The 13,422-nt window shown below is 32.6% G+C and overlaps 2 protein-coding genes across 3 annotated transcripts; both read right to left on the bottom strand.

Moving 5' to 3' along the window:
* Nucleotides 1-42: 42 nt before the first annotated feature.
* Nucleotides 43-1,900, bottom strand: LOC103850065 (homeobox-leucine zipper protein HAT5). 2 transcript variants are annotated; one of them, XM_009126770.3, is made up of 4 exons: nt 1,509-1,900; nt 1,286-1,419; nt 950-1,189; nt 43-648 (listed from the first exon to the last, which is right to left on the bottom strand). In XM_009126770.3, exons 1-4 carry the CDS (start codon nt 1,585-1,587, stop codon nt 277-279), a joined length of 825 nt encoding a protein of 274 aa, XP_009125018.1. In that variant the 5' UTR covers nt 1,588-1,900; the 3' UTR covers nt 43-276. The 2 variants fall into 2 exon arrangements, with proteins under 2 accessions (XP_009125018.1, XP_009125019.1); XM_009126771.3 differs by having other exon boundaries at nt 1,286-1,416.
* A 5,447-nt stretch (nt 1,901-7,347) lies between these two features.
* LOC103850064 (beta carbonic anhydrase 1, chloroplastic) lies at nt 7,348-10,928 on the bottom strand. The gene is made up of 10 exons (XM_033285164.1): nt 10,600-10,928; nt 9,460-9,521; nt 9,184-9,333; nt 9,041-9,089; nt 8,831-8,947; nt 8,650-8,703; nt 8,319-8,404; nt 8,122-8,227; nt 7,882-8,040; nt 7,348-7,585 (listed from the first exon to the last, which is right to left on the bottom strand). Exons 1-10 carry the CDS (start codon nt 10,810-10,812, stop codon nt 7,547-7,549), a joined length of 1,035 nt encoding a protein of 344 aa, XP_033141055.1. The 5' UTR covers nt 10,813-10,928; the 3' UTR covers nt 7,348-7,546.
* Nucleotides 10,929-13,422: the final 2,494 nt, after the last annotated feature.

The raw sequence follows: 13,422 nt of genomic DNA, 5'->3' as shown, positions 1-13,422 counted from the left end.
TCTTCTGCGTATAGGTTCCGATGGGTAGAATAACCAGTGAACTTATCGAACCATAAAATATTTTTCACTTTTGACTTTATAAACATAGATTCGTACGTTTTCACAGTAACATTTATATATAAGTGATAAATACCGTGGAATTGGGGAATCACACCACCCGTCCACAAATTATGCAGCATTACGTCAACATGGAAACGACATTGCTGTATTTTAAGGAAAACACACACACACACAAACATAAAATATAAAATACAGATTGTATTTTGCATTTAACATTCAAGTCCAGCCCCAGAATCCTAATGATTCACCGTGACCGTGACCGTGCGGCGGCGAAGTGGTGGGCACAAATACGTCAACGAAACAGCTCCGGTCATTAACACTGCCGTTGCGGTTGTTATGTCCCTCCGAGTGGTGGATGGGTGCGATGATAGGGAAGTAAGAGTTGCAGCTGTCTAGTAGTTGAGGTGCGTCGTCTTCGTCTAGTACCGTGCTCCCTGAACTCAACCGGTCTTCTGTTTTGATTGGCAGTTCGATCTGGTTCATGTTTACCGGATGAAGCTGCTGCTGGGGGTTTGCTTCGGGCACTTGACCCGGTGGCTTGTTAGTTGTGTCTTCTTTGGCTTGGAGCTTCTCTACCAGGGAAGTCACCTGTGGAAACAAAAAAAAAGGGAGAGAAAGATGCTTTTAAATTTTTTAATCACACACAAGGGGTCAACACAAGCAACCTCCCATAAGAAGATAATATTAAATTTCTAAAATTTGTATAATTGATTTGATTCCCAATGTCTCTTTCTGATTGTGTTAAAAAAAAGAAGGAAAAGCATATCCATTTTCTCATTTGATGCTTTTGCTCCTTTGGACCAATAAGGCATAAAAATAGATGCACTAATCATTTTTTATTAATCAGAGGTTAATACTCCATTTACGTTTGAAAAGGGAATGTAAAGACCTCGGATCTGAGGAGATGGTTGTCCTTGAGGATGGAGTCGTAGTTAGAGAGGAGTTGGTCGTAAGAAGACTTGAGGAGATTGAAGTCTCTTTCGAGCTGCTTGGTTTTCCAACGAGCACGGCGGTTTTGAAACCAGACAGCAACTTGCCTAGGCTGAAGACCAAGCTTGTTGGCAAGCTGAGTCTTGCGCTCTGGCTCCAGCTTGTTCTCCGTCTCGAAGCTTTTCTCCAGCAGATGCACCTGAGACGAAATCATTAATAATTATTTCTAATAATTAAAGACTACTCGGTTCAAATAGTGTGTGGATTTACAGGTAATAAAAACACATGAGGAAACCTGTTGGGAAGTGAGGCGACGCTTTTTGTCGGGTGTGTGATCGTCGTAATAGTCATCGTCGTAGAGATCCTCGTGGGAGCAAAAGAAGGGCCTTCGCTTTGATGATTCCTCCGTTGTCATCATCGATTTTGCTTCTTTGTAAACACACACAAAAAAAACGTATAAAATTCAGATAAAAGCAAAGTTCAAAAATTGCAACTCTAGAGTGAGAAAAAGAAAAGACCTTGGACGGCGGCGGGATTGAGGAAGAACATGTTGCCATGGGAGAGAGAAGGATCGAAGAAAAAGGAATTGGATTCCATATTCGGTTAACCAGAAAGAAAATAGCAGATGTAAATGAACAAGGAAACAGAGAGAGGGTTGGGCTCAAAGTAAAGAGAAAGACCCGATAGGATTAGAAGATGATGGTGATGATCTTATGGCGGAAGAAGCTTGTACTCCATAGTAATCTCGTCGGAGATTCCAACGGACAGATGCAAAATCCCATCATCAACTGCAATACCCCCGGAGGGAGTACCAGAGTTTTCGAAATATGGTTTATCCGACCATTTAAATCTCAATTAAATTCAAAGAGAGAGTGAGAGAGTTTCCTTTACCCTTTGGCTTTGCTAAACTCATACGCTTCAAGAAGCGCGCTCTTTTATACCGCAATCAATCTCTGTTAAATGACCCTATTACCCCCTCTCTTCATCTAACCTATACTGTATATTTATAAATTCTGGTAGTTCGAATATGATTGGGTTTTACAGTCTGGAGTAGACTTTTTTGAGCTCAGTGGGGTCCACTTTCTTTGGCGAGTGGACTTGGAAACAGATCTTAGCCGTTGGCTCTGAATATACTATATGGAATATTAAAAAAAATGGAGACTTCTTTTTTTTAATCAGCTGTGGTGGTTCGGCAAGAGTGTTTTAAATAGGGTGCATGCTCGATGGTCGGGTGCGTGTCGGATCTGCCGGTTGATCTGAAAAAAATCTAACGATCATCATCATCCTGTGTTTTTACATTTTTCCACAGCTTTGTCATATTATTTTCCATTCATTATAAAATTTAGTAGTAATCGAAGTTCACGTCACTCCTATTTCTTTTCCCTAATCTTGATGAACCTTGCAGCAATCTTGCACGATATTCTGTCATTTTATATTACATTTAAGGTTAAGCAATAACCATTGGGATTAATTTTGCATACAGTGTCAAGTCCAGTTACGGCTCAAAATGAATTTAAAAGAAAATTAAAAAATCATAAAAGTATGCAAAAACCGATATTTTGTCGAGTATCGATTTCATGTCACCTTATGAAGAAGAAGAAAAACAGACTAGGTGCAATGGAACTGGTTATGGCCGTATTAGTTTAAGTTGAAAATATGATATCACTTTCTGTGTTTATTACTCAAATCCCTACGCATTTTTTTCGCCTTGTCTTCTGTATTCGATGATTTCTTACGTAATCAGAGAAGAAAAACAAAAAAAATCAGAGAAGAAAGAAGAAAGATGAAATATTCTCCCTCCGTTATTATTAATTTTTACTATTTCGTTTTCTTTCCATTTCGGGTTCTTGTTTTCATTGATGAACGTAGTTATATTCTATTAACATGATGAGTGGTAGTTTATAATTTGACACAAGTAATAAGTAAATATCCAAAAAATTATATACATGATATATATTCCTCGGTTCATTTTCATCAGTTTCTTCTCGACTCTTCAGCTACCCAAAATGCAAATACTCCATATATGCATGCTTAAGACTTTATCAACACATATTCATGCTAGCATAGTTGCATAAATAATTACATGAGTATGAGTATGTACGCTACCCCATCCCTCAACTATAAACTCTAAGTCTAGATTAGTTAACCCTAGGGATATAATTGTATTTTATCCTTCATTAAAAGTGAGGGTAAAAGTGGTTAGTGTAAACATGAAAAATAATACTATGAATGTGGTATTTGTGGCAATTTCCATATTTTTTAGCACCAAAACAAGAATAAAAAAAAAGAGAGAAAGCATTAGTTTTAGAAATTAAAAATATAGAGTATATATTAAGGAACTAAAATCATACCATGATTTAATATATACTACGCTTATTTACTTTGTAAGCTCTAAGATGCTACATATATAAATCGTTCTGCAATACAGATTTTCCTTTTGTTATTTTTTTTCCTTCACAATCAAGTTAAGAAGCCATGAAATGGTGCCATCTTTTTCATTGAATAATTTTTTTTTAAGGCTTTGAATAATGACAAATCGTCTCGCATCACACTGTCATGAATAGTAATAAAAATTTCTACATATACTTATATATTTTTGTTATTATTACAATCGCACCGCACTTGTTCTGTAGTTGTTATGCACGTCACCATTTGGAGCCTAAATGTTTTTTTTTTCTATTTTTCCCAAAAAAGGAACTATCTTCTTTCCGCCGGCTTAGTTTCCAGGGATTATCCTTCATCCGCTGGCTTTGTTTCCGGGGGTGTTGGTTAAACTCGCCGGCTCTGTATCAATCTGTATGTTTTTTCACTTTGATGAATATAATCTTCCAGTGTTCAAAAAAAGGATTTTTTTCTTTAAATTTTTTTTTGAGCAAAAGACCTTTCTCTATTTCTCTTTCGTTTGCTTTACCAAAAAGTGGTTGGCATAAATAGTCAACGAAAAATTATGAGAACTAAAAAAAACAGAATGTTGGGAGAAAAACATCAATTTCGACATATTTCCATGGGTTATCTTTTATAAAAATGTTGCAAAATGCATGAAAACACATTATTTGTGTAGTTGGTGGTTCTTTCGTCTATGAATGACCTATATTTTTTTTCACTTGTGCATTGTAACTAACCTGTAAATGTTGGGAAAACAAACTGTAAATAAAATTGGATTTGCGAAAGTTATTGTTTTTTCAGAAAGAAGGGAAGCAAAAAAGTAACAAGAAAAGAAGCAGAACACCTGAGAGTAACAATGACTTTACGCCAATGAAAGTTATTTTTTTCGTCATTGTTTTTTTTTTTTTTATCAAAAAAAAAACAATGACTTTACGCCACAAGTATTGGTAGTGGATTAGTGTCGATCATCGCCATGTGTGTGGTTCTATGAAAAGACGATCAATCTATAAAGGTGTTAGCACCATTCATAGTTTCCTCCATTATCTTTTCTTTTTTCTTATTCCAATTTATTAGACTTATAATAACTAAATAAATTCGAAGCTTTAAGTAAATTTTCATCGGAAATCGTTTCTCTGTCATGATATTCACACTAGCTACCTTTTTCAGGTCCAATATATCATTTTCAGAGAGAAAAGGATATAATTTTAAATTTATACAATAAGTACATTCAGTCTTTTCGTTTGAGAAGGTCCATTCATTATGGTATGATCTTTCAATTTTCACTGTATATAAATAGTGGTTGATATACAATTTTCCATCTCGAGCCATACACGTATACACAAGTCTTGTCTATTACAAAATTCTGAAATTTATCAAGAAATTTTGATTCCAGATATATAGAAAAAAGCATCTAGTATAAAACAAACTTCTTTTAGGAATGATAAATATATAGTGAAGTAATAATAAACCATGAACTTGTTTTCTATTTTCCGTGGGCAGCCTGGTGTGTTTATATTAGGAAACATATAGTACAACAGAGCATGCATCTTTAAGTTATACAGTATCAGCAATGCCGTATTAAAGACTGATTTCATTATAGCATGAGATAAAGTATCTACAAAATGAGTTCACTTACATACGAACGAGAGAAAACTAATTGCGTTTGGATTTGACCTAATTAAAGATGTCACTAATATTGGACTCAAGATGCAACCTACTCACCTAGTCTACTAGGCTTGATAGTAAGACAAAATAAGTTTTAGGCTCTGAATAAGAAAAGCGGATCAAGTATCGTGGATCTAGCATATCAAGCGGATCAAACAGATCGAGAGTGAATCAAGCGGATCGAGAATGAGTCAAGTGTATCAAACCATCCAAAACATATGTTTAAATGGTAAAACTGGATAAAAAACAGTTCAAAGTATTATAAATTTAAAATAATATATATATATATAAAATTATTTTTTATTATTAAAATTATTTATTTTAATAAATAATAAATAATATAAATATAATTTTATTCAAAATATAAGAGAAAATTAATTTAAACACACACATTTATATATATATGTAAAATTATTTATTTTAATAAATAATAAATAATATAAATATAATTTTATTCAAAATATAAGAGAAAATTAATTTAAACACACACACACATATATATATATATATATATAACTATTTCAAGCTTTAAATAAAACAAAGTTGTTATTTTACAAAATTAATATATAAAATGTTATACATATGAAACTTATATTCAAAATATAACATAAGAATAAATTTAATACATATATAATTGTTTAAGATTTAAAATTAATTAAACATTAATAATTTTTAAATATTTTTAAAAAATCCAAAATATAAAATAACATATTTTAAAAATAAGTATAATATCAAATAAGAATATATATATATATACATGTAACATATATAATTTAAAAATAAAAATCATTTTTTTTTTAAATGAACAAAATTTACATATTGTTAAAAATAAAATATGATATTAAATTAAACATACACATGGTAAACATGGTGTAAATACAAGACTCAAAATTGTTTTTAATGAAATAAGTTTTCAAGATAAAAAAACTATAATATTATGTTTGCATATGTTACAAAAATATGAAAAAAATAACTTCAAAACTAAAAGGTCGTTTACAAATAAAATAGTATGAAACACTCTTTTTGATATGTATATTAAAATTAAGTGATTCTTCCACTTTTTCTTAGAAAAAGACAAAAATATTTATACTATTTGTGGTTCTTCCACTTTTTTCAATTCATTTGCAAAGTTTCATGAATGGGGAAAAATAATGGATGTTATGCTTTGTTGTAGGAACCATATTTTATTTCACTTCCCATTCATACTAGAGCTGGGCATAAAATCCATACCCGAAGTATTTACCAGAACCGACCCAAAAAATAAGGTACCCGATCCGATCGGATCCTGCCTAAATATCCGAATGGGACCATTTTTGAAAAACCCGAAAAACTTAAACCGAATCCGATCCATACCGAGAACCGAATGAGTATCCAAACATATAAATATATATATATATAATATTATTTTAAATTATATTTATAATAGTATTAATACCTAAAATTAAAAATATAAATCATATATATTTAGGTATTTATAGATAAAAATAGATTTTTTGGATAAAAACACTCAAATAACATTATGTATATGGTTACTTTTAGACAAAAAATAACAAATTTAAACTATATAAATTGAGTATTTTTGGGATTTTAAGTTATTTTTGATAAGTTCAGATAATTTGGATATAAAATACCCGAATCAAATCGAGTAATTTGGTTACTTCGGATAAAATCCGAACCCATCCGGATCCGGGAGGATCCGACTCGAACCCGACCCGGTTTTTGTAATACCCGAATGAAACCATCAAAATCCAAAAAAATCGATACCCGAATTGATAGTATCCATATCTGAAGGGGTATCCGAACGCCCATGCCTAATCCATACTCTTAGAATCCTGAACTTGCAAACAAATCAAGAGTTACAGATATGACAGGCTGTCCCCCTTTATTAAATACTAGTATGGTTTAATACTTCAACTGATGGTGTTAATTGTCTTGATATACTCCACTTCACAAACTTAAATAAAAAGTTAAAGTTTCACTAACGTCGTTTTTCTATATCCTAATATGCAACTGCATGTATATATAATCTAGTAGTGAAAAAACAAAATAAATAAATAAATTTAGTAGTGAATAGTGAATACACAAAAAAAATAGTGTAAACAGAGAGAGGAGGGGGAGTAAACATGCACTAGGAGGGAAAGACCATGTAATAGATTTTAGTATATTGATAGTATTTAGAACTGGTTGGCAATAAAATTTGTCAGAAGTCTGTTTAACACGAGACGTTTTGAAGACGCCTTATCTACGATTCACTTCCTTCAGATTTTTGTTTTATTTTATTTTAAAATCTTGAAAAGAAAACAAAAATTACTTAATTGTATATTTTAGTTTTTATTTTATTTTTTCACCCTAAGGTTTCAATTTTTTATTTTACATAAAATGAAAAACCAGCTACATGCAATATTCATTTTTAATTATTAAATAAAACGCGAATGGTTATTTCATGATGAGCGACATGGAAACAACAAGATGATTGGTTGAATGGGATAAAGGCTTCAAAGAGTTCCTACAGCTTCCAATGTAGTATGGTAGCCACATCTTTAACCTATCAAACAACATAGAAGAAAAAAATATCAAACCGTAGATACAACCGATCTGATTCACATTATAATAAACTCAGTTTTTCATAATTATAAATCCCACCCCAAGATCTATATATCAGCTGAGTTTCCTTTTTTTTTTTTTTGTATGAAAGTTGAAAACCATGAAGAAAGAGGTCGGGAGGAAGAGAGAAAAACAAATCAGCACGATCAAATTAAGCACATTACAAATTACATATATATCGAATAAACATAGGATGATGATGGATGTTTATGATGATGACGATGGATTGGTTCATACAGAGCTAGTTTCGGAGAGGCCAAACTCAAGTCCCCAAAGCTCAAAAGCACCCTTAATAAAGTCATAGTAGCCTCCCTTCAAAGCAAGTGTTCCCTTTACAAGTCCTTCCCTCACAAATGGATATGTCAATAAATTTGCTAGTGAAACGTTCACTGCCTCCTGTATAAATTCATACTTTATATTATAGAATCTCATTTTAATATAAGATATGCATATGTGGACATCTATCTATATGTGTACCCTTTCACATCGGCTGCATTGGTCCTCAAAGGCTGAATCTCCAACTTCTGATTTGACCTTGGACTTGGCTGGTAAACAGATTTTGACCCAGTCCTCTATGAAATCACTGTAATTTACATAGTTCATTGAAAAATCTCACTTGATAACAAAAAAAACTGGTGTTAATTATAAATAAATTGAATATAAAGAGATTTTACGTAGAGTTGTTTCCATCTAAGGGAAAAGACATAAGTCCCTTGATCCCACCACAAGCACTGTGTCCTATCACCACAATGTTCTCCACCTACAATATTAATGAATTTTAATAAAAAAACAATTAGAGTTTTATTTTAAAACTAAGTACAAAATTGATGAAGCTCGGTATTTTCTGTTTTTCTTAAGGTGTTAACTGTATGTATATTTCTCTATTTTAAAATTTGTATACATCAGAAATGTATACAACATTTTCTCATGAAGGTGGGTACACCCCAGGGCGACCCGTTTTAATGACCCTTTATGGTTCGGCCCATTATAAAATGAATGGTTCACCTTAAGATGCAAAACAGCGTATTCAATGGCCGCTCCAACTCCACCGTATTTGACCTGCAAATTTTAGCAAAAAGGTACAAATATAAGGTCAACGTCATATCCCCTTAGGAAGGAAGTCAAGCACTTCTGTATCAATAGAAGGTTCTAGGTAGACTGAGACAGAAGCAAAAAAGTGCTAAACCTTGTCAAAAGGAGGAACCATGTTGGCGATGTTACGGACGACGAAGGCATCTCCTGGCTGGAAGTTGAGAACGTGCGATGGACACACACGTGAGTCCGAACAAGCAAACACCATATACTACACCGCAACATTCACACATACATATTACTTTTTCCATCTCTAGTTTATAAACTGTACACTTTTATTCATTTTTATATAAAAGTTAATTACCTTAGGGCTCTGACCCTTGGCGAGCTCACCATACAAAGCAGGATTGGTTCTGCAAGTTGAAATATTAATATAAACTAGTTAAAATCTAGCTTTAATCTGATGGGTGATATATAATTAAGAAAAATAAAAATACAAATAATTACTCGTATTTCTCCTTCTTGAAAGTGATGAAGCCTTGCTTAATGTTTTCCACGGGGTCGAAAGCTTTCTTGTCGGAGGGGGCACCTGTCTTAAGTTCAGCCGTGATCTGCTCCACCTTAGCGGCCGCTACCGTCTTTAGCTCTTCCTTCTCGCTGTCCATGTTTATACATATTATCCGATTAATTAAACAAGATTATACATTGTACCTAGTTTATATCCTTTTTATATCTACTAAAAATAATCAGATGTTGATACATATATATATATAGGAATCTTACATGAGAAGTTTCTTGAGAGCTTCAGTGGCCTCTTGGTATGATTCGCTACCCATCTCTTCGCTCTGAAAATTTGTTGACCAACTTAAGAAAATGTATATAATTAAAATGTCATAGCAGTAACTAATTAATACAGAGAGGAGCTGGTCGTGTGCGCTAAAGTTGAAACTATAACCAACCTATTCAAGAACTACATTATACGATAAAGTACGATTTTGTGGTAGTTAGTATAATTAATTTTAACGTTGGATGGGAAGAACGGTAATGTGGTTAGGAGCGAAATCGGTAGGTTTAATAAATAACTGTAGATGGCGACTTCATCACTACTATGCTCCACACGATCACATATGGTATATGCACAGAGACACGTCTCAGTTATATAAATCGTTTTGTTAAAGCTACTAGTAAATTATTTTCTGTTATCACGTGGATCCTACGTGGATCCCAACTTCCAATTTAAAAATGTCGGATTTTGAATAGAGTTGCCATAACGCCTTTTAAATTTTGAGGTCAATATTGTTTTACACATGAAACATGATTCAGTCCATATTTCGATTTAGAACGTACGTGTTATAAATTGTCGGGACAAAAAAATGTACTCCACTTAATAAATTACATTAGTCTTGGTTTGGATTTTTCTTTCGGTACGATAAAGTCCAAAAATAAAACACGGATTATAAGAATAGTGAGGATAATAAAAGGAAATGTTAAATTAAATAACTAAAAGAAACACATGAGAGTTTCCAGGATTTTTGGAAGTTTCGTATGTAACTAATGTATACCGTTACTTAAAGATATGGTTTTGAAGGATAACACTAAGTGTACTGAGTAGAATTTTCAAGTCTTTCATTTTAGTTATATATGTGCTTCGACTACCTCTAACAAAGTAATATCATTTAGCTTCTAGAAATGACAGAAACGTAGGAAAATCATCTAACGAGATGGCACAAAAATTAATTAGTAAATTGTGAAATTATTGGGTTTTCATATCATAAGTTAAAGAAAATCCAACGGGAGGATAATTTTGTTTCCTATCTATCTATTTATCTATCAACCCTGTAGTACGAAAACAGCAATGTAGCTATATATGCAAGTAATAATGAATGTAGGTTAAGAAAAGAGATATGAATGTAAAATGTATACCCAGTAAGGGGTGATGATAGGAGCAGGAGCAGCAAGAACGGGTTCGTTACGGATAAGGGTTGGAACGGAACGGGAGGATGAGGATGAGGAGGAAGAAGAGGAGGAGGGAAGGCTGGCGACAGTTGGAGAAGAACGAAGAGAGACTTTCTTGAGAGAAGATTGAGAAGGGGAAAGAGAGGTGAGGAAGAAGCCGGAGAGAGGAGCGGTCGACATTTTCTGGTGAAGAGAAGTTAGTGAGAGTGAGATATATTTACGGTAGTAATAAGACTTTGTCTATGAATGTTGTAGCTACTACTGAAGTGAATTTTATTATATATATCTGAGGTGAAAGATTTGAGCGTTTAAAAGAACGGTGTCTCATGGGAATGGTGAGGTTGGGAACGGGGATAATGAAAGCGATGGGTGAGGTGAATAAGAAAGTTTCTTTTCTTTTTATGGATGAGGAATGTTGCATGCTCTTCTTCTTTCATTTTGTTTTTTTTCTTTGTTTAATTTTAGAAAATAAAAGGTCTCAATGGGTGTAAAGGATAACGTCCCTTATCACCAAAACAAGGATCAGCCTCTTTCACTTACCCTCTTCAGGCTCTCATCTTTAATAAACACCATCCACTTTAGATCCCAGGCCATTGTTTGTGGTCCATAATAACTGATACTTCTCTAAGCGCTCCAAAGGCCAGAGACATGCTCTTGTTACAGAAATTCAGAAGATGTCCATCATGAGGCTAAAAAGGGCTACATGACCACACAAAAAAATGATTTACATTGAGAGGCCTATGCATGGACTGTTATATTCTATGAAACAACAAACACAAGTGAAAACTCTTAGCATGAACATGTAACAAAGAGGAATCACAAGACTTAAAAGAGAGAAAAGCCATTAAAAGATATATTGTATATCTCTCTCTCTCTCAAATTTTCCATCATTCCATGGCTAAAAATCATATGTAAGCCAAATTAGGGAGTAAAGTACGCGCTTCTTCCGCTTTTGATTCACATGTTAAAAGAGGGGGAAAAAACTGAAGAAGAAAGACAAACGAGAAATGCTTTAAGGGTTGGTTTTGCGACTTTATATGTAAAAGTGGGGGGGGGGGGGGGGGGGGGGGCAATGGCAAAACTATGACGACATTTCCATGCAAACACACACAACATAATGTCAACATTCTCTTTGTCACAAAGTGTGTCTTTTTTTTTTGTCAACAAATTGTGTCGAAAGTGGCTTTTATTTGTTGATTATAGAAAAAAAAATGAAATGAGCATTGAATTTCGCAAAACCATTATAAGGAAGTATACCTTGAGTACTATTGGATATAGAGAGAAGTGTTATTGAAGTAATATTCAGCTTAATTATGCCAATAGGAGCTCGCGAATTTACGACGTGGCGTCTTTGTAGTATATTTTATATATAAATATTTAACAAAAACTCAATATTTTCGAAGGGGTATAACACATGGATTTTGAGTAAATTTCAAAAAATATAACAATATTGTTTTAATGCATAGTTGCATCCTGCACTAACCTATGATGATGTTCAAAGAGGTTTGGAGCCTTTGTTATCTCCGGTTTTCAAGAAAGTAGTTATTTCATCGATTTAGGGAGTATTATGAAGTTTTACTAAATTAATTGATAAAAAATTATAACGATTCTCATATACCATGAAAAAGAGTGTAAAATACATTAATACATATGTAGAATGTGGTTAGAAATTTTAAAACAACACTAAAAATTATAGGCTTCAGTATATAACGTATTTACCAAAAACTCAATATTTTCGAAGGGGTTGTTAACACATGGATTTTGAGAAAATTTCAAAAAATATGACAATATTGTTTTAATGCATAGTTGCATCCTGCACTAACATATGATGATGTTCAAAAAGGTTTGGAGCCTTTGTTGTCTCCGTTTTTCAAGAAAAAAGTTATTTTATAGTAGTTATTTCATCGATTTAGGGAGTATTATGAAGTTTTACTAAATTAATTGATAAAGAAATTATAACGATTCCCATATACCATGAAAAGGAGCTTAAAATACATAAATACAAATGTAGAATGTGGTTAGAAATTTTAAAACAACACTAAAGATTATATGCTTCAGTATATAAAGTATTTACAAAAAATTCAATATTTTCGAAGGGGTTAACACATGGATTTTAAGAAAATTTCAGAAAATATGACAATATTGTTTAATGCATAGTTGCATCCTGCACTAACCTATGATGATGTTCAAAGAGGTTTGGAACCTTTGTTATCTTCGTTTTTCAAGAAAAATAGTTATTTTATAGTAGTTATTTCATCGATTTAGGGAGTATTATGAAGTTTTACTAAATTAATTGATAAAAAATTATAACGATTCCCATATACCATGAAAAGAGCTTAAATTAAATTAATACAGATGTAGAATGTGGTTAGAAATTTTAAAACAACATTAAAGATTATAGGCTTCAGTATATAAAGTATTTACCAAAAATTCAATATTTTCGAAGGGATTAACACATGGATTTTGAGAAAATTTCAAAAAATATGACAATATCGTTTTAATGCATAGTTGCATCCTTCACTAACATATGATGATGTTCAAAGAGGTTTGGAGCCTTTGTTGTCTCTGTTTTTCAAGAAAGTAGTTATTTTATCGATTTAGGGAGTATTATGAAGTTTTACTAAATTAATTGATAAACAAATTATAACGATTCCCATATACCATGAAAAAAGCTTAAAATACATTAATACCAATGTAGAATGTGGTTAGAAATTTTAAAACAACACTAAAGATTATAGGCTTCAGTATATAAAGTATTTACCAAAAACTCAATATTTTCGAAGGGGTTGT

The sequence above is a fragment of the Brassica rapa genome, chromosome A01, assembly GCF_000309985.2.
Source record: "Brassica rapa cultivar Chiifu-401-42 chromosome A01, CAAS_Brap_v3.01, whole genome shotgun sequence".
Taxonomy (NCBI): Eukaryota; Viridiplantae; Streptophyta; class Magnoliopsida; order Brassicales; family Brassicaceae; genus Brassica; species Brassica rapa.
The sequence above is the reverse complement of the archived record's forward strand: the minus strand, read 5'-3'. Positions and strand labels throughout refer to the sequence as shown.

Bases quoted from the DNA above. Each gene is read 5' to 3' on its own strand.
- LOC103850064 (XM_033285164.1), bottom strand. From the start codon at position 10,812: ATGTCGACCGCTCCTCTCTCCGGCTTCTTCCTCACCTCTCTTTCCCCT. The intron at 8,704-8,830 runs GTTTAGCACTTT...TAAAATTTGCAG, and splicing joins TGGTTCCTCCTTTTGACAAG to GTCAAATACGGTGGAGTTGG. The intron at 7,586-7,881 runs GTATGAACCAAT...GTTGTTTGATAG, and splicing joins GCCTCTCCGAAACTAGCTCT to GTTAAAGATGTGGCTACCAT.
- LOC103850065 (XM_009126770.3), bottom strand. From the start codon at position 1,587: ATGGAATCCAATTCCTTTTTCTTCGATCCTTCTCTCTCCCATGGCAAC. The intron at 1,420-1,508 runs GTCTTTTCTTTT...GTGTTTACAAAG, and splicing joins CAATCCCGCCGCCGTCCAAG to AAGCAAAATCGATGATGACA. The intron at 1,190-1,285 runs GTTTCCTCATGT...ATTTCGTCTCAG, and splicing joins GTCGCCTCACTTCCCAACAG to GTGCATCTGCTGGAGAAAAG.